Source organism: Corythoichthys intestinalis, chromosome 20 (assembly GCF_030265065.1).
Source record: "Corythoichthys intestinalis isolate RoL2023-P3 chromosome 20, ASM3026506v1, whole genome shotgun sequence".
Lineage (NCBI taxonomy): Eukaryota > Metazoa > Chordata > Actinopteri > Syngnathiformes > Syngnathidae > Corythoichthys > Corythoichthys intestinalis.
In genome coordinates this window covers 36,516,676-36,541,752 of record NC_080414.1, presented here as the reverse complement: position 1 = coordinate 36,541,752, position 25,077 = coordinate 36,516,676, and the positions used below count along the sequence as shown (strand labels likewise).

The following is a 25,077-nucleotide window of genomic DNA, read 5'->3' as shown; positions in this document are numbered from 1 at the left end:
TAACTGCGGCGGACAGTAGGCATGCTGTGTTGCACAAGTTCTGAAATAAATGATGAAAAACCTGATGAAGCTGGCCATTTTTTGGCAATGTTACCACAATAATAATTGTCACCTTAACTTATAAAGATTGGCGAACGGAGGTCGGAGGAGGCCCCTCGAAATCGTAGATATTCTACGGCCGTATTGTCAAGCCAGTTCACGGACGGCACACCACGCTCATATTTTTCTATCATTTCCATCTTTATTTCAATGGTAAGCCTCACCTTTCTCCTTTTTTTCACCACCTGCACTAACATTCTTGGAAGCCATGTTGATTTCTCTCACAAGATAATCCGCTGTGCATCTGTCTTGCGGGAAAACAAACTGCGGCGCTGTCAGAAATCTTCGTATTTCGAGCATGTTGTCGGTTGTAGAAACAAATGGCGAGTCAAATTTTACGAAATGTTTGTGTGTTGAAGCTATCGTATCTCGAGGTACCACTGTTTTTTCCCATCTAGAAACCAGTAATATTGCAGGGTTTTATTTATTGATGAGAAACTTTCTTTATGGTTAAATCCACTAGTTGGCTATAATGTTACGAGCTGGTTTGCCAAGGGAAAATACAACATAAGTAAATGAAGGTGGAGGTGGGCGATATGTGGAGTGGGTCAGGGGCTCAACACATTGGAAGCGATGAGTGATGAGCTGAAAGCTAACACACGGGGCCCGATGCGATTGTAGCGGCAAGCGACACGCACTGCCCTCTACCTGTACGTATCGCTCAGATCTGATTAGCTATGAATTTGGAGGGCATTATATAAATTATAGAAATAGAACAAAATTCCAATGTTAATCTAACTTCTAATTTCTAGTATACTGGCTGATGTAAAAACTGATAGAGAATAAAATATAGATTTCGAAGTTTGTAGTTTTAAGCATCTATTATGAAAGTATCGGTTAAACAGTGAAAAGTGGAGGAAAACTTGGCATGACGATTTACACTGTGCACCCCTGAATCTTCTGCTTGCGCCCCTAAAATTTAAAGTTAGGGGCCACTGTGCTCCTAATAAAAAAATGTTAGTCTGGAGACCTGGCCTGAGTGTGGTTTGAAAAAAACCACCCTGAATTTTAAAGGCTTGTTGTATTCTTATGTGAGATGACTTTTTAAATGTATTTTGTTTATTTACAGGTTCCAGAAGTGGCCCCTCAGGCCAATCCGGCCCGCGGGGTCGTTCTGCCTGACAGGCAAGTAGTAGGGCATTCATGATATACATTGGGGCTGCAACTAACAATTAATCGGATGATTAATTAAACGATTCATTGATGAATTGGATAAATGTCACTTTTTTACAATTACCTTCACAATTTAATATTTAATTGTTTTAGCCATGTTGTAAGTAACAATGAAGACAAAATGGATGACTATTTCCTTCAGCAATAATGTTTTATTACAGTTTCCTGACTTAACTAGTTTACAACTGTACTGTTTCAAGTACAGAAAACTTGTTTTTAATAAATGTTCTGAGTATAAAACATGCAAAGAACTTCTTAGTATATAAATCAGACAAATCCTCCTAATTCAACTTTTAAAAAAAAAAGTGCCGTTGATTGACTTTTTTTTTTTTTTTTGTGGGCAAAGCGCTGATAGAAATTGTGACTCAATTTCTTTGGACAAGCTAAACAACAAAATTAAAAAAGGAGGAGGCAGACTGCCATGAATCAGTTTTCTTTATCAAACAGTTGTTCATAAATACAATCCAAATCCAATTTCAAGGCACACTCTCTTGTATGACAATTTACAGTCTGAATGGGAGTTTGTGTTGAAAGAAGACTCAAAAATGTTATATAAATGGGATTATGTGTGTGGTTCCTTTATAAAAAAGAAATGAGACAACTTTACGATCTAACAATAACTCAAGTGTTAATATGCTTCTCCAAAACACAATACACTGATTGCAGACACTGATTAGTATAATCGCTAACTAGCTTAGCGCTTCGTGCTAAGTAGTAACGTCTCATAAACAAGGAATAGAAAAAATATTAATTGCCTTCATTTACTCACCTCTGACGGAGGCACATTGGATCTAACAACACAAAAGACAATCTAACTCTCCACACTTATTAATATTATTGATTCATCAACTGAACCTGAGTGTAGCAGTAAACTCTCTCTCTCTTGGTCTAATTACTAGTACATGCGCTCAGCCTCACATGACACCCAAACGGCACTGCTCATAGTTGCCGGCAAACATCTATAATCATATTAGTTCGCAACTAATTTATTCATCGATTAGTTGTTGCAGCCTTATTATAAATAGAACTTTATATACTTTTATTTTGACATCGGCGCCGTAAAACCGTGAATTTGTGATTTATGTGATCAGGTTACTGGATTTGGTTCACTTTCGTCTCCGCAGTTACATTGGTTCATTTGCGCTCTCCCAGTTAATATGGACGTCTAGCACCGTCAACGGCAGCCAAATAGTTAACAAAGAAGTGACCAAATATCTCCCAAAACCACCCGGACGTGACACCAAATCTGCTGGAAGCAGCCCAGAAATTTATAGGATGTGACCCATAAGTGACATAAAATAAACTCATTGCCTGGCATTAACAACGCTACCGTAGAAGTCAAATTAACTTATATATTATTATTAATTCGTCATTATAATTCAAGGACTGACTGCGAATGCCCATCTTCCAGTGCTATTGACGGCGCTGTCAAAATGGATTGGATGTCGAGCGGCGTCAATGGCAGCCAGTGAGTTAACTTATTCGGCCGAAAAAAAGCTAGTCTGATATAATTGTCATAAATCTGGTCTGCGGACCAAAATTAGTTTGACACCCCTGTCTTATACAACCGCCTGCTGTGATATTGCAAACACAAATATAATGATAGATTGCTGTGTTAAATACTATGCCTTTGCCATACAGAATGCTGATTTTGATTGACAGACAAAGAGGTATGTCCGTTATTGTGGTTGCAATTTAAAACTGTAATGCATCACACAAGGGTTCAATTAATCACGCTTGAGTAACGACTTTCCTCTTGCGCGGCCTGTAGTTTTATCATGCACGTAAGTGCTTGTGAATGAACTTTGTAAGGACAGAGAATTTCCTTACTATACTAAAGATAAGGAAAATGTGACGATACATAAAGACAAACTTCAACCACAATAATCTTATTAATTTTCAGGGCTCCAGACCCGAAATGGTGCCCTTCGTTTACGCTACATTTGCGCTCGTTTTTGGGACAACCCTCTGTTACTGAGAGAGTTGGTACGCTCCGTCAGCTGAGACGGAAGGGCTGCGATTAAAGTCATCACTCGAAATGAATATCTCAATATCTATAAAATAATAGCAGCATAAACATTTTTTTTTACAACAACAACATAGTATAAACGAATGGCCCCATTTAAAAAAAATTTTTTTTTAAACCTGTCCTGTTCAGCTGTTTGACATGGAGAATGGAAGTTTAAGTGTCTGGTTGATCTAAACAGTTTTAAAGTTTTACATTGAGAGTATGACATACTCCCATTGTGATTATTCAACATATCTCGTTTATTATGATAAAGCAGCGAACAGGAAAGGGTTATGGGGGAACAGAAGAAAAGAAACACAAGAAAAGAAAGTAAAGAAACACAAACAACAGTAAGAAAAATACATTGAACGCCTACACTAACTATTAATATGTTGGAGCTATCGTCCGCTAGATGTATTTCCGGTTGACACCATGTGGGGGGCCTGTTGACCAGGGAAAGAAGGGGAGGGGGTGGGGAAATCTATAAGCTAAATGATTGGGAGGGGTGGAGTGTACACAAATCAGCCCTGTGATCTAGAACCCAGTAATCGTGTGAATCCCTTGTGAGTGTAAGCCCGTTGGCAAACGACCCTACGCTGCCCCACCGCCAGTCCCGGCACCGGAAGTCCCACCCGAGCGCGCCCAATCACATCCAGCCGCACGTGAGCCCCACCAAACATTTCGGGTCCATTTTGTAATAAATGGGGAGCTGCGTGACATCATCACTCGAAATTAATATCTCAATATCTATAGAAAGATATCAGTGCGAACTACACTTTCTATATCACAAACGAAGCATAAACGATTGACACTGTTTTTAGCCATTTTTAATCAAAATGGGTGGGCTGGTTGACCTCAGATTGACCAATAAAAGAATTGTAAATATCTTAAAAACAATAGCAGCACAAACAAAACTTTTTACAGAAGAAACAAACGATTGACATCATTATCTGTCTTTTTCAAAGACCCAGATAGTGTTATTCTGTGTGTGTTTTTTTTTAATGGGATTTCTTTGGCGCACCGCACAGCCCGAACCATTTGACCGATCGGCACCGTTCAAATATCGAAATGGTAGGAAATTTTTCGAACGAACCCAATAAAATTTCCGTTTGCCCGTAAGCGCCGATTTTTCACCAATTTTTTGAAAAAACAAAACAAAACAAAAAAAAAACAAAAAACAAACAAACAAATTTTCAAAATCTATCTAGTTCTACAATTTCTGACCAAATCACATTATTTGGATATCAAAAATTCCAGGACGGTGAGGGGCATAAAAGTTGTAAACAGAATTTGGAAAAAATTTATGGTTCCCCGGAAATTTGCATAAAATTTTCCATTTATTTTTAATGGGATGCAACGTTGGTTCAAATTTCCCATTCACTTCCATTGGAATTTTGAATAGAATTTACACTGCATTGATGCCATTGACGGCTGTGGACATCCAAATTTCCCATTCCTTTTCAATGGCATTTATTTTGTTTAATGCCACTGACGGCCATGTTTGTTGATTCTATTGATGCCAATGAACTCGGATTCCATTGACGCAAATGTAAGTCGATGCCATTGACAGCCATGGACGTCCAAATTTCCCATTCATTTTCAATGGCAAAAAAACAAATGTCCTAAAATCAACAGGAAATGGCCAGATATCAATAGGACGTGTCCCCCAAATGTCCCCAAATGACCTAATATGACGAGGACACACTCCCCAAATGTCCCCAAACGACCTGATATGACCAGGACACACCTCCCAAATGACCTTATGGGACCAGGACCCCCTCCCCCCCTCCAAATGTCCCCAAACGACCAGGACACGTCCCCGAAATGTCCCCAAATCAAAAGGAAGTGACCTGTTATGACCAGGACGTGTCCCCCAAATGTCCCCAAGTCAACAGGAAGTGACCTGATATTGTCCCCGAAATGTCCCCAAACAAACCTGGGCAGGGCTAAGATCTGTATCTCCACCTAGCAAAGACCTAGAGTAAATTCTCCAGAAATTGCAGTGTCTAGTTTTTATATAAATTTGAGTCTGAAGGGGGCCAACTTCACGGAGGTACAAAAACTTAAAAGAGCTGATCCGAGCATTTGAGCACTGTAACATGCACATTATCATGACTGTACAAATTATGTCACCATCTGTTTTTATGGCTTTTCGGAGATGGCAAATTGTTTTCTTTGACAGGCTCGTTAAGTCTGAAACATTGCGTGTGAGGTATGTTGGCTCGGATTAAGGGCCGCACTACTAGTGGGTGTGTGGCCTTTTCTGACAGCTAACTCTTATATAACCAGAAGGATCCCGCCTGAACTAAGAGTGGGTGTGTACTCAACTCGGACAAACATGTAATTGAGATGTTTCAACTGCAAATGATTTACACGCTAAACAGTTCTTCCCAATGTATTTTAATAATCTTGCAGTGATTTGCAACATTTAAGTGAGGCCAGGGCAGAACCAGACTTGTTTTTGAGTAACCCCGCACCTTCACTCTGTCACACTTTAAGCAAATCTTTCAGCCTGTAAATGTCATGAAGTAGAAATAAAAGGGAAATAGTGCAACCAGTCGCTTTGTGTATCCATGGTGATAGTTCTCTTCCAGATCTAAATGTGCATCATGTTTTACCCATGCTTTTAAATCAATCAACTTAAAAATCCATCACATACATACATGACATCAGTTTTGTTTTCATCAACAATAACTGGAACGAAAATATTTCCTGGACCAACAATTTTTTCATGATGAAAATCCGTCATAGTTTCCGTCACATGTTCACGATGTGTGACATTTTATATGTAGTTAGCCTGCATTGTAGCAGTGTCTGGTTGTGTCACTCATGTGACCTGCTGCAACTCACACACTCATTGCTTGTTTTGAGATGCACACGGTAAGATTTTTCTTCTTATCTTGGCAAGAGAGAATATGCAATGTTGCTTTAGCCATTGAAGGTCTGTGGTGAGTGATCATCACACACTAAATGTAAATCGCGGCGTTAGCATAGCATTCGCGTAAGCGTTAGGCTATTGCTAATGTCGAGCATCCTCTTGAACTCTCGGACAACTTTTTTTACATGCAGTTCATGGCAACCAGGTGGGTATAATTCATTGAAAATGTGCTATTTTCCTCCCGAGTGTGAATTATTACATGATAGATTTGTAGAAGTTTGTAAATGCTACAATACAGTATTTGATTGTCTGTCAATGTTCATTCGAAATAGTTGGAAATCGGAAACCTTTATTTATACATTTATTTTTATTTATAGACAAAATATTAAGTAAACGTTGACTAATAGTAGACGAAATTATTCTGAGTTTTCGTCAACGAAAACTAAAAGAAGACAAACACATTTTAAGATGACTCTAGGACTAAGTATTATTGTTCATAAGATAGTACTGCAACGATTAATCGATTAAATTGAGGAATTCGATTAGAAAAACGCTTCAAATCAAATTTTGCTGCTTTGAAGTTTTGTTTAATTAGAGTGGTGTTGTAGTGGTTTGTTTTGAAAGTGGATACACTGCCCTCTAGTGGCAACGGTGAATATGGCATAACTTACTTAACATGGCTGAATCCAGCTGATCACTATTGAGACCAACAACTTATTACGAACATTGTAAAAAAATAACACATTTGAATTTTATAGAATTTAAGCTTGCAGACTTTTGCGATGCAAGTTAGCCAGTCGTTCTTTTGTTGTACTTCCTTTGCTGTATCTCGTTTATTTTTTCTTTTATACCGTTTGTGGCTAGCTCAGGTATTTTAATTTCTTTTGAAATGAAAGTGCAATGCTGCATACTTTGAAGAAACACTCATTTTATTTTGTACAGGTAGTCCCCGGGTTATGATGTACTCGACTTAAACGATTTCTAGTTTACGATGCCGGAGTTTCGGCCACCATTTTGTCTCCAGTTGTTTTAAAAAAAATTTTTTCGTCCCATAATTATACCTCACATTATCTTATTTTTTATTTTACTTTATTGATATGATGTGTCCTATCTTAATGTGAAATTGTTCAGCTTTACAGACGGCAAACAAGGCAATTATGCTTTTGGAAGTTTTTACTTCCTTCACTTTTGACAATTTGTAAAGCTGTACCACACATATGTACACTTATGTTCAAAACAACACGAATTTTGACAATAAAACAGATGACAGATGATTGGTGTTCAAACATCCATCTAGTCTTATACATATGTAAATTTAGTAGATTAAGTTATCCTAACTTGCCTAACAAATGCCTGCTGGCATAAATGCTACAAATGCTAAAGTATTTACAATTCTAAAAGCAAATCGCTCACATGTAACTCCACAAAGTGTAGCTGTAAACGTAATTACAAATGCATACATGAACATATATTAGCTGAAACAACTTCCAGCCTCAGGTGGGCTAAACCAGAGCGCAGCGATCAATTATCTATAAACATCTGAGTCTGCCTCTTAGTTATACAAGGCTACAGTCCACCCAGACCCAACGCTGCCACCACAGGGCAGTGTATCCTCCATCATTAAACAAAATACAATATTTTGGGACTTTTTGGATAGTTATTTTGTCGGGGTTTTTAAAGGGTTAGTTCTGATTTATGTGGAAATGGAACATCTGCTCGAATATAATGCTCTTTTGAAATTGCAATCTTAGCAAACCTTTGTTATACATCTTCTAAAATTTATTCTGAAGCGCATTAAATGTTCCTAATCCGATGACTCGATTATTCGAACTACTTGATAGAATAATCAATTACTAAAATAATCGATAGCTGCAGCCCGACCAAAAAGACTAAGACAAAAAAATTAAAAGGGCTGCCATAAACACTGCATAATACGTTCATTAATTACGTACTACACACACCTGCAAAATATAACTGAAATGAGAAGAGGGCGGTAGAGTAATTTGCTAAAATATTAGAATCCACACTCATTATATAATTAAAATGTTTTAAAGTGTTCAGCAGAAGCTTCTGTGAAGTAATATTTCACGTAAAACATGACGAAGAGACCATATTTGCTTTCATTTTCTAAAGGGATGAATGAAAATGACACACCACGAAACTCCATTAAAATATTTACCCATTTAAGCGTATCCAGTAATAGAGAAATTGAACGTCTCTCTCGCTTTAAGCTGCAAGCAACGAGCTCTGAACCACAAATGTTTACTAATAACTCAATAATGTTAATGCCGAACGACTTGAATGAACTATACGGACCTTTAAACGTGATTTTGACCAGCTACAGATGATGCAGGAGCATTATAATCAAGTTGAATCTATAAACACGCACTTTCTACATGCAGTTCAGTGTGACAGCGGCAGCTCGGTGTTCCAGTCGCGCTCGAACATGATCAAAAACCACACAAAATACGGCAAATGTAACATAAAACGTGAAAAAATACTAGTAAAAATACACATTCGAATCTGTTTTGACTCACCTTGCTGTAGAACTCCGTGCTGTTTCTACGTGTGCTTGCCTGTGCGGAGGCGTCGCTGCTTCTCTTCGAACTGTCAGCTCGAAATGTACTGCGTCACTTGTTGACATTCTATTTCAACCGGTTCGGATCCAGGTCGACTCGACTAGTGTATCTCAAACACGCCGTGAGGAATTTACACTAGCTACGTGAACGCCTCAAGAGTCAATGGCAACTACGCAGACAGAAGGACGAAGGACACGACCTGTCGGTCAAGTGCACCCAGGCGTGGAACTTTCACCCTCAGTAAAAGTATAAAAGTAAACATGAGGTGGCCAAAGTACTCACACTTTGTGAAAGTACATATACTCGTGTAAAGAAAGACGGTTCTTCGCATACAGACTCTGAAATAAGCACAAAAGTAATAAATAAATATATTTTTTGTACCCTTTCAGTCTCATTAACTATAGGGGCCAACGGGGTGTGTTGTCCGATTAGGTGGTTGTCAGAGTTGCTATAACTCGACCGCTAGAGGATGGTGTTGCACAATATTAGTATTGAAATGATCTTAATTGTGCCCAGAAAAAATAAATCTATTGTTTTTAGTGTAAATTCACACATCATTTTGAGGAAGGAGGCAGTAACAGTTTTTTGAAGATTCGATTTAAATATGCTAAGGTATTCACTATTATTTTTATGGGCTTTTACACAATAGGTTCATAATTATCAAAGTGTTACAGTGGTATGAAAAATTATCTGAACTATTTGAAATTTCTCACATTTCTGCATAAAATCACCATGAAATATAATCTGATCTTTGTCAAAATCACACAGATGAAAAAACTTTAACTAAAACCACCCCAACATTTATTGTTTTTCATATTTTAATGTGGATAGTATGCAAACAATGACAGAAGGCGGAAAAATAACTGAACCATCACATTTAATATTTTGTCTCCCCCGTTTGGCAGCAATAACTTCAACCAGACACTTCCTTACTTCGCGAGACAAAGCTCACGATAACGATGATCTGACGATATGGTGATACAACGATGATCGATACATTGGTCAGGAAATCATTCTAGGATATTCTAAAAAAAACTAATAAACAGAAAAACAAGCTTCTGCTGTGAATTGGAATGAGTTTATCACTATGAACGAATGTTCATTCGCTGCCATCCCTCCCACTTCAAACGGATTGAGCGTCTATGGCTCTCAGTTGCAGCCAATGCCAGGCAATGAGTAATTTTGGGCCATTTAAAGTCATTAAACTGTTGATTTTCAGTTACTTCCTGTTTATTTTGGGATATTTTATGGGTCACTTGCTGTTTATTTTGCGTTACAGAACAGGAAGTGACCTGGGAATCACCCAAATCAATAGACAATGACTCAAACTCAACAGGAATTGACCTATAAATGCCCTAAAATGAAAAGCAAGTGACCTGTAAATGCCCCGAAAATCGGACCGAATGGCTGTAAAACCTCTGTTTTTGAATGAACGAACGTTCCCAGTCTAAATGGGTTGGGCGGTGAGTACCGTCAATGGCAGCCTTTTTAATTTTTTTTTAAATTGACACCTTTTGAAAACGATATTTTTATTCTTGACAGGAGCATATCGATAACCGTTTGGGATACAACGTATCATGATATATCACCATTTCGATATGGTGTCACACCCCTAGTTTACTTACTTATTTTCCCCCCTTCTGTCATTGTTTGCATGCCGTCCTCATTAAAATATGAAAAACTATAAATGTTTGGGTGGTTTTAGTTAAAGCAGACATTGTTTTTTCATCTGTGTGATTTTGAAAAAGTTTAGATCTCATTTGTTGAGGATTTTTATTTTATTTTATTTTATTTTATTTATTTATTATTTTTTTTAAAACCTGTCCTGTTCAGCTGTTTGACACAGAGAATGGTAGTCTAAGTGCCCGGATTCTGAACAGTTTTAATGTTTCACATTGAGAGTCTGACATACTCCCATTGTGATCATTCAAAATACCTTTTTATTATGACAAAGCAGGGAACAGGAAGGGATTATGGGGGGACAGAAGAAAAGAAATACAAGAGAAGAAGGAAAAGAAACACATACACAAACAACAACTAGAAATACATTGAACATCTAAACTAGTTACTAATATGCTGGTGCTATCGTCAGCGAGATGTATTTCCGGTTTACACCATGTGGGGGCCTATTGGCCAGTGAAAGAGGAGAATGGGGGTGGGGGTGTCTATAAGCTAAATGATTGAAAGGGGTAGAGTGTACACAAATCAGTTCTGTGATCTAGAACCCAGTAATCGTGTGAATCTCTTATGAGTGTAAGCCCGTTGGCGACCAACCCTACGCCGCCGCATCGCCAATCCCGGCACCGGGACCCCCAACCAGAGCATGCCCTACCACCTCCAGCAGCACCCAGGCCCCACCGGGCGCGCGACAGCCACGCAGACGGGCGGAGAAGCCGCGCGGGCGCCAACCCAGGGCCACGGCCCCCACCCAGCCAGCCCCGGGAGGGAGGGCGGGCGGGGGGGCGGGGGGCCATGCGCAGCCCATCCCTCCTCCCGCAGCCCAGCAAAGGAGCCATCGTCCCCCCCCCCCCGGGACCCAGGGTGGTCCCCCGGGCCACCCGCGCACCCATCAACCGGCCTTCAGGGATGGCAGGAGGGGACGCATCACCAACCCCACGCCTACACCCACCCGCCCACCCGGGCCACGAGCCACAGCCGCAGCCCCCCAACCGGCACGACACGCCACGGGACCCCCAGCGGCCCACCAAGCCCCAGGCAAGGCAGGGTCCCCCGCCGGTGCAGGCGACACCCCGCTGATACACCGGCGCCCAGCCAACTTGATGAGGATTTTTACATAGAAATGTGACAAATTCCAGAAGGTTCAGATACTTTTTCTTACCACTGTATGTTGAGACCAAACCTACGCTCTTGGAATAAATGACCACATGAGGTCAGTGTTGTCATATTAGTTTTTGAGATGACTTCACAGCAGTTCCTTGTTGTATTTAGGCAGTCCCCTGCGTGACAAAAATAAAGACTTCAAGTGAATAAAGCAACATTTTTTGGGACGGAACAATACAATGTATAATATACAATATTTGGCGTCTGACATTAAGCCATATTGTATAGCAGTTATTGGGACGTATTTGAAAGGGTACGTATGGCAAAGCAGTCGAATAGCACTACTCCTCCTTTGCTCTGTCACACCCCCTCCTCCTCTTTGGGATGCAGGACTGGTGCTGAGCTCTGACTCCTCACTACAGACAAGTCTCGATCACCATCACCCGGACGCACGGGAATCACGCACAGGAATCTTCATTTTTGTTGTTGTCGTGTGCGCTGCTTTCTCGGATTGTCGCGCCTTCGACGGTTGCCTCTAGTCTCCAGGCAGCATGACGGAACTTGCTCTCGCCTTTTAAGGATAATAATGGTCCGCTTCAAATGTACATCTTTACTGAGCTGGAGCTGAGGTTTCATTCGGAGTCCAACTGGATCCACACAGCGGGATGGATACGAATGAGTTTGCAGTGCTGAAACTTTTAATTGTTGGGATCTTGGGTGAGTACTCTTGTTTTTAAAAACCGGAAAATACAAAATATATACATTTCACTTATTTTATGCATTTCCCCCCCACGTATAAACACTCACAGGCCACAAATAATAGATGCACATGTACAATTTGAGGAGGCACAAAGTACACTCGCACTATTCTTGACCTTTCAAATTGTAATACATTAATGCTCAAAATTCGACATAGTAAAATAAGGATGAAGATATTTGAAATACGTTTATATGTAGATAGTAAATACAAAAAAAAAATTTAAAAACTCTATTGGGTACAATTAACATAACAATAGTATACATAAAAAAATATGGCCTACCTACCTAGCTGAAGTACATCACAAACCACAAGCACATCACAAAAAGGTTACTCATCTGCTGTCATTAAGGAAAGTGTTGTCCAGCATGTAGCTCTGTATGTCACTGCTGGCACAGATAGTGAACGAGGTTCGACCAATGATGTGAAATTGGCTAATTTCAGCATGGCAAATTCGCACATGGGTTGGCAGTCTTGAACATAGAATTCCACATTGTCATCCAATGAACTATATATAATACATGTAGTCCCCGGGATATGAATGAGTTCCGTTCCTATGCTGGCAACGTTACCCGAATTTCCGCATAAATCTGAATGAACCCTTTAAATACCCCTAAATACCCCCAAAATCTCAAAATAATTATCCAAAAACATGTATTATACATCATTGTACTGTCCTCGCTAGACGTAATCCTAGCTAGACAGCGAACTAAGCTCCGAAATGACGATGTCAGACGTCCGTGTGGTTTGCTGACTTAATTCAGCTGCTCATAATTTCAACATTTGCAGAATGAATCTAAAATAAAAATGAAAATAAATCAGCTTCATCTTAAATGACAGCAATTCAAATTTGCATTTATAAGTAGCTGCTGATACAGCAATTACAATCCACACAAACGATTAGCATGTATTAGTTAGCATCCGCACATCATGAAGAAGACCACAATTGAAAACGCACAATAAACAGGACAAAAGGTGTTTTGTATGCCTCTGTGGATGCTTCACAAGTAACAAATGTGCGCATAGGCTTGCAGCTGTAATCTGTCTGTTCTCTGGCTCACTCAGCTGCGCGACTTCTTCGTGGCACTTATTCTTGTGCGCAAGTACGTTACATGCGCTCTTACCCGCGTGCCATTAGAACTACCTGCTCTACGCTTCCTGCGCCCAGCTAAAAGCATGGTCACAGACCAAAAGTCAACATTATTAGAAAAAAAAAAGACTCAGTCGTTGTAAAGTTGAAATCACGTACAGTAAATTGGGTACGTCGTAACCCAGGGACTACCTGTACTGTGAAATTTGCTCAACTAATATATTACAAATGATTTACCGAGGCGGCACGGTGGCTGAGTGGTTAGCACGTCTGCCTCACAGTTCTGAGATCTAGGGTTCAATCCCGGGCTTCGGCCTTCCTGTGTGGAGTTTGCGTGTTTTCCCCGTGCCTGCGTGGGTTTCCTCCGGGAACTCCGGTTTCCTCCCACATCCCAAAAAAAACATGCATGGTAGGCTGATTGAACACTCTAAATTGTCCATAGGTGTGAGTGTGTGCGTGAATGGTTGTGTGTCTCCTTGTGCCCTGCGATTGGCTGGCAACCATTTCAGGGTGTCCCCTGCCTACTGCCCGAAGTTAGCTGGGATAGGCTCCAGCACCTCCGCGACCCTCGTGAGGAATAAGCGGCATGGAAAATGAATGAATGAATGAATGATTTACCGAAATTAGTAAACTTAACACTCTTTTTAAAGCAGTACATCTCAAATAGTGGAGTGCCCCCTGTGGCGCCCCCGGGGGCCCCCAACCTAGGGGAACATAGTTTTTAGCCATACTGGAATAAAGTGTAATTGCACACCCACTCAATGGGTGGCAGTGGCGCTCTCATTTTCAGAGTGTGCACAATATTTTTAAACCAAACAAAAGCACACATCAAAGAGCACTGGAGACAAGACAAGGAAATACAATGGTACCTCTACTTAAGAATGTCTCTACATATGGGATTTTCAGGTTAAGACACGCTTCAATGGGAAAATATTGCCTCTTGTTAGGAAATAAATTTCAGGGTAGGAAAGGCAAAAATATAGTATTGCTGGTACTCACAGCTCCCAGAGTTGACTGAACGTAACATACTTATAGCTGCTCTGCCATAAGCTATTGCCTATAATTTCTGGCATCCAATTGGCTAAGAAGGACCTCTACTGTATGTGTATGTGTGTATCCCAGCGTCCTATTCATTCGCCCCTCGTGTTCTGACAGCTGTACATGAGTGTATTAACTTTTATTATTTACTCTAATTTAGGTTTTTAACATTATGCACATTTTTTGTTTACTGTGCAATAATCTAAGGCCAGGTTCATATTGCAGGTCTTAATACACCAATCTGATTTTTTTCGTGTTTTTCCGACTCGAGTGAGGCATTAACTTGACGGTCTGAATGGTACAAGTCGCATAGAAGTGGACAATTTAAAATCTGATCTGGGTCACTTTTGTATGTGGTTTAAATCTGATCTGGGTCACATTTTTCCAGAGTGTTGCGGCGGTCTGAACAGTCAAGTCTCCCAAATTGGAATTCATCCAGCAATTACTTCAGCAAAGAGCGAGTGAGACAGAGCGCTACGGTAGCAGTGCAGCTGTGCGTTAGCGCCTAGCTTGCCTTGAACACGGCTTTGGGGAAGGGTCGGGCTTGATAACAGTCATTAAAAAATAAAATGGGTTGAGGATAAGCCTGAAAATGCTCGGTTTTCTCTGTTCCATATGAGCAATATTTCAAGATTGCTTACACGGCCGAGAGTCAGGGCAAACTGTCTATATGTGTGCGTGTCATGCACGGACAGTGTGCGCATGCTATCGATTTATATAAAATTTGAATACAAGACTAAACGGGAATTATTTATGCCTGTTATTTGTGTCCACTTTTTGGAAATCAAAATACGATTACCTTTGAATGACGTAGAGCCAGCATGTGTGGTAATTTGTTTTGATGCTCCTGCGCATGTGGGTCAGTTTCCTCAGTGCATTTCGGACTGCGAATTAGTGTATGCGTGATACTTGAACGGGCTCAATGGACAAAGACAGTCTAATCAGGCACACCCAAAAAACAGATATGACAAAAAAATCGGATTTGTGCTGCAGTATGAAACTACCTAATTGTAACATGTTTTTGTTACATGATTGAATGCATTTTCAAGCATTAGAAAATATTTATGTCTGATTTTTGGGGTGGCTTGGAACAGATTAGGGCATTAACCTGGAAAACACGCCTCTAGTTACAGAATTTTCAAGTTAAGAAGCTACTTCCAGACCCAATTAATTTTGTAAGTACATGTACCGCTGTATAACGAAGCTTATGTAATGTTTGGCTTTTGGCTTTGACTTTTAATATGGTGGGAGACAAGGAAAGATGAGTGAGTCTGTTTACTGTGTCTAAAAATGTTTTCAGCGGACAGCAGGAAGCCAAATCAATGACGATATCACTTAAAGACATGAGACCCCAATCACATTGATAAGCCGCTTGATTTTTTTCAGCGAAAACGTGCTGAATATTGCCAACAATCATCCCTCTTTGTTAGTGTTACATCAGCCAACCAGCTAACCATTGTTAGTATCATATAAGGTGTTATACCAAGTTGCTCGGTGCAAAATAACCCACACCATAGCAAAGGAGCTGTTACTGCCTGCAGCAAAAATAAAAACTATCCCTCTGTCCAATGACACTGTCGTTTTTGTTCTATTAATTTTGGTTTTTGGGTCTAATTTTTTTGGCATATTGTCCTCATGAGGTAATGGTGCTAAATATGTAGCTTGGGTTTATTTTTACAGTTTGGATGTGACTTTTTTTTTTTTTTTTTTTTTTTAAATTCATGCCAATTGATGCGCTATTCTGTTACCAACAAAACAATGTTAATAGGTTATACGTTATTGAAAGTTGATCTGCATTCATTTTTTTCCTTTGATACTAAAAAGGACACCATGTTATGCAGAGATGTACTTACTGTATAATAAGCATAATTTTACAGAAATAATTTATTACTATTTACAGTGAATAGAATAGAATAGGTCCTTATTGCTATCGTCAACAACAGAACATTGTGAACAACGAAATTGAACGTGGCACTCTAGTATAAACATATGTATTTGATAAATAAAATAAGTAAATAGAAAATATATGCTCTAGAGCAGGGGTGTCCAAACTTTTTGCAAAGGGGGCCAGATTTGGTGTGGTAAAAATGTGGTGGGCCAACCTTAGCTGACGTCCTTTACGTAGAATTTATTTAGTGTTCAGGCAAATTTTAGCAAACCATTCTGTGTGTCACATTTGCTTAAATATTTTTTCAAATTAATAATTTTAACAATCTCGCAACTAGCCTTTGTGCAGTTCTATTTCGACTCTCGGGCTCTTGTGAAATACTGCTGCTGTGAAATTAAGCAAGCTTCAAGTTGCTTCAATTTCTCGATGCGTATCTTCCCTGAAATCTTGTCGTACATTTCAGCGTGTCTTGTTTGGTAATATCGCCTCACATTGAACTCTTTTAAAAACAGTGACTGTCTCTGCAAATAAGGCAGACAGTGGCGTATTTTAGTGAAGAAATAAGTCAAATTTCCACCTATCCTTGAAACGTCGGCCATCGCAGTCAACTTTTTTTTTTGATTGCCACCATTTTAGAAAATTGGAAGTAGAGGGTCACACGGGGTAATGTTGTTTACAGTGCTGCTGCCTTTTAGTGGGTAAATGAGGAGCAGCATTAAGTGTGTTACCTACTTCATATGATGGTAGCAGTACTGCTGACCAATTTATTAAGTCTGTGTGCGGGCCAGACATTATTAATTTTATGACGGAGGCTGGGGCCGGATGAAATTTGACCACGGGCCGCATTTGGCTCCCGGGCCGGATTTTTGACATGTCTGCTCTAGAGCTATAAGTGCATAATTATAGATTACTTAGAATGAAATATGTACATGATGGAAATAGTGCAATGTTGTCCTAATTTTAGCACTTGTGTAAAGGATAGAAAATGAATTAAAAAAAAAAAAAATTCTTGGGCACAACGGAAAATACGGTAATTGAGAAGCAATGTGTCAAGGCAACATTTGTACAGAATAGAGCACCGCGGATTTTGCAAGTCTAAGTCATATTGTTTATTTTCTGATGCATTTATTATGTTCAAATGCTCATTGCCAAATACTATTTTTAGATACTGTACATTTTTACATTGCCAAGTATTGGGAGAAAAATGATCTGAAATGCCATTACAGTACACAATTTAACGCTTTTAATAGTATTTGAAATTGATTCATAGCTACGTTCCCAATACAATACTTGGCCAAAATATTATATAATGAGTTAAGCTTCAGGAAATATTCATCAAACATATCATGAACAAACGCTCTATTACCAGTCCCGAAGTGGGAGTATACCGTATCACGCCCCAGTGGACAGAGCTGACCTATATCGAGGCCAATGGGACATTCTGGATCTGGCTCATTAGCTGGTGATAAAAGGATTAAATCATGTATGAAAGTATGTTTCATGTACGTACAAGGTTTGTATTGGTTGGCATGATGGTGAGCAGATACTTGAGGTGCTTGCATATGTCACCATAATGCCGTGTTGATGACAAGATTACTATTATAGTAATGTAAATTCTAGGTTTTTCCTTTCTGTACGTAAACTGTTTTAAATACAGAGCAGTGCAAGTGTGTGTAGCAGTTTTAAGGAGCTATCAGGAGAGCAGAAGGGATTGATAGTGATAAAGAGGAGGGGAGAGGGGTCAGTCACCAACATGATGTGACTATCAGCGTCTGATTGTGTTCCTGTCAAGCCTTGGCGCCACAATACCTGTCACTGACCGACATTTTGTGGCGTCCACACTTGACAAGTTGCAGGATTTCAATTTCAAGCATTATGCTTCGGCTTTTTCACTGCTGTCAGATGGTGCTTCACTGTGGGAAGACAACGTTGAGGAAGACTTTTTGCTGATTGAAAAACGCCTTGTAGACAAGAGGATGTGGTCTGTTTGGCTTTCACTTGGGACCTCCCCTACATGGATCTCAGCCATGTGACAGCTGTGGCCCTCACGGCAACGCTCCGACATCATGCTTGCATTTCCATTTGTCTTTGTATTTTCTCTGTTTCTGATAAAACGAAAAATGAGTGTAGAACATATTGGTATGGTCGCTTCAGACCACAGTTAACATTGTACAAGCAGCAGGGATTTCCTCACATTATGTCTAGACAAGAAGATTTTCACATCAAGCATCCCTGTTGGGAAGAAGAAAGTTCAACGCAGTTTGTTCAAGAGAAAAAACCCAGGAGAATCACAGTGTAATTTGTTGCTTTCACGCTGAGGCCCACAGTTTTCTTGAGTGTAAGGTCTCCATCTGCACTACAGAGTAAAAAGGAGTCCCACTGAGTGCAAAGCATCTGCTTGGGCCAATAAATAGCTCCTCATTCACTTTCAGTCAGGGAACATGCCTTGGGCCTTTTCTGTGCCACTGACATGGGAAAGTAACACTATGTGCAAGGTAGAGTTAATCTTTTGTTGCAAAGTTTTGGCTGCTTGTAGTCTCTAATATGTGACTATTCTTTGTGCTTAAAGTGCCCATGACACCAAAAAGCATGTTTATTTCATATTTCACATGGTATTTTATGTTACTGAATGAAATGGACCGCTTGCATGTGTGTGGAAGCGATCGTTTCATTTATTCAATTTTTCTAATCCCGTGCCATGAAAATGAGTGACTTCCAGCTCCAATCTCGGGTTGAGGATGAATGCTAATGCATACCTGTCAAGTTGTACGGTTTCGGCGTAATTTGTACAAGTGAGCAGTGGTTTCAAATGTGTATGCCGTACGTTCAAAATCTGTACGTTTTTCGTGCATTTTTTTTTTTTTTCTCCGTTCAGATTTTTTCACCGTTTCGGCAACAAGATAATGTGCGTTACAACGTTGGTTAAATGACGCGAGAAAAGTCAGAGACACTGTGAGCGAAGTGTTTGTTGTGACGCTGTTGCAAACGCAATGCTAGGCTAGGTGGCGCCTATATTTCCTGACTGTAGCCGACAGGCTACAATCTACGCCTAGCTATCTCATGCATATAGAACTACATGCGAAATGACAGACTCGGTGGCGTTAGTAAACAGCCGCCATTTTAGAGCAGTACACTTCTCAGAAAGGCTCTGTTGTAGTGAACCTTTCTAGCGAACCTAAGTAACTTTTTATCCAAAAGTTTCCTAAATCGGCAAAATCTTGACTTGAATCTATCTTTAAATGATGAAACTGTTTTCAAACTTTCACGTCAAAATGAAATAATAAATAAATGACTTCCAAACATAGCAAATGTTACTGTTTTTTGTTTGTTTGTTTTTTTTGTAAAAAATGAAAAAAAAAACCATGACAGGTAACACCAGTTAGTTTGCCAAGTAACTAACTACTCTTCCATTCAGGTAACTGAGTTACTAACTCAATTACTTTTTGGGAGAAGTAATTTGTAACTAATTAATTACTTTTTAAAAGTAAGAGCGGAGATTTTATACTGCCAATTCTGCGAATTTGTTGTCGAACACAATTTGCCTGCAACTATTGCTGATCACTTCTCAGAATTAGCAAAAGAAATGTTACCTGATTCAAAGATTGCATCGGTGAGTTAATTTTATCAATTGACCTTTTTAGTTTATAATTGGACACACTAACGATCTACCTTCAAGTGAAACTGAATTGCGAGCTGAAGTGCCATGAAGTGCAGCCATCAAGACATGACAGAAATTGCCAAAAGTGCTGCATACAATTATAACAAAAGTCACTGTTAAATTTAGTAATCATGATGTAGCTTTAGGTATTGATAGTCGATTGATTGCTCCAGGTTATATGTTACAATATTACCAATAAATTCATATTATTTTAAAAATTGAGTTTTATTTTTGTTTCATATTGCACGCTATATACAATGTTGTAAGATTAGTCACCAATTTGTAAGGGCATACGTCACTATTTGTAAGATTGCCAACCGCCTCGGGTTGACAGGTATGCGAATGTGACGTCACCTGGGTCAGCATCTCACAATACAGCATTGCTTTATAGCATGCAGATGCACTGCGGATTCAGCTGATTTTGCGGATTAATTCGTTTATTTTTCGCATCAATCTAGCCAAGCAGCAACGCGCTCCTCGAACTTCAGCCATTTTGTCCAGCAGTCATTCTCCAGCTGCTTCCCCCTCAATGGGAATTTCTGCCTGCAGCAGGGGAGCAACGATCTTGCTCGCCGCCGATCGGTGAAGGCTGTCACCCTCGCCGCCTTGTGTGACATGAATTGGGAGTAGTTTTGTGCTTTTTTTCATTTTCGAAAGGTGAAAAAGACTGGAACAGCCGCTCGGTAGTCATTCTCCAGCTGCTTCTCCCTCAGCAAGCGCTCCTGCACACAGCAGGGGAACGACATGCTGTAACTTGTTTGCTGCAAGTTGTTGGTTGAAGATAGTCAACGCTTCCGCCGTGTGACATGGTCCGGGGTAATTTTGTTTGTGTTTTTGTTTTCGAAAAGCGTCAATAAGACTTGGACACATCGTTCGGTTTGGGTTAGCATGTCGGCTAGCTGTCACGCCTCCTGCTTTGTTTGCGCTCTTTCCGCTGTCTCCAAAGCTGGGGCTGGGACATGACAAAAGCTGGACTAACTCCGGTGGCATAAAATACCATTTGGGAAGTGCAAGAAGTTGACAGTTTTGACTATAATGCAGTAATTTTGCCCTGTCGTACTGAATAAATGCATTTTTAATATTTCATATTCCATTTAGCACAAGACTGTTATTTGTCATGACCATACCATTTATTTAGCGATTGTGGAAAAATACTTAGATAAAAAGAATATCCTGTTAAAATATTGGAGTAGAGAGATTGAAACAATGACATTTTGCTGCTCACTTCGTCGCATTTTCCTCATTCTGAATAATTCCACCTCAATGGGCTGAATTCTAAATCAGATGAAATCGTGACCCTGCCGACGTCATCCTTCATTTGGGGACGCTAGAGCGCTATAATGACAGGCAGACTAAAAGGCTTTTCTTGTCAAATATGATTCTAATTCACATAATAATGCTATTTAAGATTTTTTTTTAGGATGTCGCAGGCACTCTAAATGCGAATACAAAATAAAATTCACGAGTGTTTTTCAAATTATGCAGAATTGCACTTTCATTTCACAAGAGTAATAAATACATTTAACAATAAATTAAAATACCTGAGCTTAAAAAAAATATTAAAGGGGTATCCAAGTACAACAAAAGGGAATGCTTGTCACCGGAGACGCAGCAGGGGAATGAACAGCGAAAATGGCGCATTCAGCCCAGTATATAGCTCAGGCGGGCACCTGTAGAGAGCTGAGGGGGGTGGAAGTCTCGACACAATCGAGAAGCAGAGACGAGAGCGCGTGGCTGCCCGAGCATGCGCGCTCCCGCCTTCATCGACCAGCGACCATGTTATGCGACAAGGCACCGGTCGCTGGCCGAGGGTCTTTTCGGTGGACAAACCAGCTCGTCACACGTCCTGGTCGCCAACTGATGAGGACGGGTACACCCACCTTCACCGGCTGACAGGGAGCATTGTCACCCACAAAATTAAACCGTGTGATATTATCGCAGTATTTGGCATAATATAAAACACGTAGCTTACTCACTTCCTCCAATTGTCCCTCGATTGTCAGACTTGTTTTGCCCATTCGTCGCGGTGAACAGGATCTTTTGGAAACTCAAAATGGCTTACACCACTCTCCCTGGTGTAGCAACAAAAGCCTGTAGCACATTAGGCTGGGGTGACGCCAAAATAAACAAATTACCGTACTGGCCCGAATATAAGACGGTGTTTTTTGCATTGAAATTAAACTGAAAAAGAGGGGGTCATCTTATATTCGCGGTCTACACATTATACCCATTCACGACGCTAGATGACGCCAAATATCATTGAAGCGATGTTCTGTCATGGCAGATCTCAGCTACTCTCCCCATTCACGACGTTAGATGGTGCCAGATACCATTGAAGCGATGTTCTGTCATGAGAGATCTCAGCTACTCTCAAGTTAACAGTTTGTATTATTTATGCAATGTTTTTCCTTATTCAGATTTGTTTCAAGACTACAGTTACAGTTAGACTTCACTTTAATGGTTATTGCAATTATTGCAATTTTGTTGTTTTATTACAATAGATTGGTTTATTTACATTTCAAAAACCAGAAGCCAATCATTTACAAATGTGATTGCAATTAAGTTTACATATTTGAATGTTCAGAAAAATAACATGCTTTTTTTCTCTCAAATATATTGTTATAATCATTTGTTTCAGATGTACTGTAAATATTTTCTGTATACAAATTAATTTGGTGTTCAAAAAGTCTTTTTTCAAATTTGAGTCTTGAAAAAGAGGGGGTCGTCTTATAATCAGGGCCGTCTTATATTCGGGCCAATACGGTAATCCGTAACATCAGCTGTAACCGCATCCTTCTGCCCACAATAGTATGGCTGTAGAGTGGACATGATCTCGTTCTCTGATGTCACATCCGCCCTCTTCCTCAACATGAGACTCTAGCCGGAAGTCACTAATTTTCATGGCGCTTGATTCAAAAAGTTGAATAAATATATCGACCGCTTCCACACACATCCAAGCGGTCCATTTAATTCAGGATCATAAAATACCGCGTGTAATATGAAATAAACATGCTTTCTGATGTATTATGCACTTTAAATCAAGAAACTAAGTGTTGCTGCATATTTGGATAACAGCAAATCAAGTGATGACAAATCTTGTCGTGTTTGGCTTTTGGCATCCACGCTGGCGTAAAAAAAGGATGTACTAGCACATTGTCATATTTAATTACGTAGGGAGCACGTCCGAGCCGAGGTCACAAGACGGTGGCAAAGCAATTCTTTTGTCAGAAGGGGGTGAAAACCTGAATAACTGATGCTCCCGCTCAGTTTATTGGCAAGAAGATAAAGAATGATGGTGACAAGTTAGCTTTCCCATGAAGACACACATTGATTAGGTGGTATTTTTAGTGATCAGTAGGTTCCCCCACAAAGCACTGCAGGGATATACAAAACAGGAAATTAGCCACTGACCCCACTATCAAAACCACTGGCCCAGGTCAACACATCAGCTATTGATTCCAATATTTACAAAAAACAACAGTTAGCTGGAATACCATGAAGAGCATTTATTTATTTATTTTTTGGTAGACTTAATGAAAAGTGCAGCAAAACAGTGCAAAAACATGAATCTAGTGCAAATAATCATAGTTCCAGTTCCATTATCACTCCAGTATAGTATAGTATGGTATGGTATGGTATGGTATGGTATGGTATGGTATGGTATGGTATGGTATGGTATGGTATGGTATGGTATGGTATGGCATGGCATGGTATGGAACGATATCGGCCTATCTTGAAAAAAGTCCATCTATCGCCCCGATATATTGGTCGATTTTTATAAGAAAGATCACCACCCAAACAGTTAACATAAAAGTTATCATATAGGAGGCTGCTACCGTGGCAGTAGCTGGTCAGGTTCAGCGCCATCCGGAGTGGGGGCCAGCTACAGCGCCAGCAGTCAGCCAGGTGGACCACCAATAGCCGGAGCAACGGGCCAGAACCCTTATGGGAAATTTGGGTGTAGGCTGCACAGTTTGTAAGGCGGTGAGAACTTTGGGGCCAGAGAAGATTGTGGGGATGAAACTCGCAAAAGAATGTGTTTGTGATATTTATTGTTATCTCAGATTTGTTTTTTTTTTTTTAATGTTTTACAAGTTAGACTGTACGTTACTGTGAGTCCCACCTGTGGTTATGTGGGCAATTGTCCGTGCTGTGAAGAGTGTAGCCTAAATAATTGTAAATTTCTGTCATAACATGTACACCATGGATATTATCTGAAATAGAGGCTTTTAAGTCCCACAGCATGGCTAGTGGGCATTTGCGTGCTGTTTTCAGCGCCATTTTCTGCGCATGTTCCGGGACCTGTGCCCGTCTCGTCATCCCTGAGCTGTCAGATGTACTTTGCGTTCCGCCACCTTATGATTTACAAATTAAGCACTGCTGACAATCGATCAGCAGCAGTAATCAGAATGCGCGAACGAGGTGTGTTTACGCCTCTGTGAGATTGTCTTTGATCGGGATAGCGTAACGTCATCAAAACACGGAACCACTGGAAATTAATGTGAAATAAGATCTTGTTTTAAATCGATGCATTATTTTTACTGGCCCCACCGGGCCATGTGTTGGAGCATTCTGGTAGCCCTGACGGTTTCAAAAGTATGTCCGGGCCACCGGGCCATTTATATTGTCGACCCGGTACAATCCATTGCCCTCCTTCCCCAAAGTCTACAGCTCTCGGTCCAGTCGTCAGTGTCTCAACTTTCACAAATGTTTGTAGCTGGAAAACAGTTACAGTGTATCACAAAAGTGAGTACACCCTCGCATTTCTGCAGATATTTAGGTATATGTTTTCATGGAACAACACTGACAAAATGACATTTTGAATCAATGAAAAGTAGTCTGTGTGCAGCTTATATATTACAGTTAATTTATTTTCCCCTCAAAATAACCCAAAATATAGCCATTAGTATCTAAATCCCTGGCAACAAAAGTGAGTACACCCCTTAGAAACTATATCCCTAAATGTCCAATTTGAGTACTGCTTGTCATTTTCCTTCCAAAATGTCATGTGACTTGTTAGTGATACTAGGTCCAGTCACATGATATACGAGTCACATGACATTTTGGAGGAAAAATGAGAAGCAGTACTCAATTTGGACAATTAGGGATGTAGTTTTATAAGGGGTGT

General features: G+C 40.1%; 2 protein-coding genes across 2 annotated transcripts in view; one reads left to right on the top strand and one right to left on the bottom strand.

Annotated features, from left to right (window-relative positions):
- Positions 1–8,977, bottom strand: part of zmp:0000000991 (mucin-2) — a 31,176-nt gene extending 22,199 nt beyond the window's left edge. The window contains exon 1 of the mRNA XM_057824814.1: positions 8,696–8,977. Within this exon, the coding sequence (XP_057680797.1) occupies positions 8,696–8,802 (107 nt within the window). The 5' untranslated portion in view covers positions 8,803–8,977. The remainder of the gene's footprint in view (positions 1–8,695) is intronic.
- Positions 8,978–11,945: 2,968 nt separating this feature from the next.
- Positions 11,946–25,077, top strand: part of LOC130908894 (receptor activity-modifying protein 3-like) — a 105,446-nt gene continuing 92,314 nt past the window's right edge. Inside the window, exon 1 of the mRNA XM_057824817.1 lies at positions 11,946–12,235. Within this exon, the coding sequence (XP_057680800.1) occupies positions 12,184–12,235 (52 nt within the window). The 5' untranslated portion in view covers positions 11,946–12,183. The remainder of the gene's footprint in view (positions 12,236–25,077) is intronic.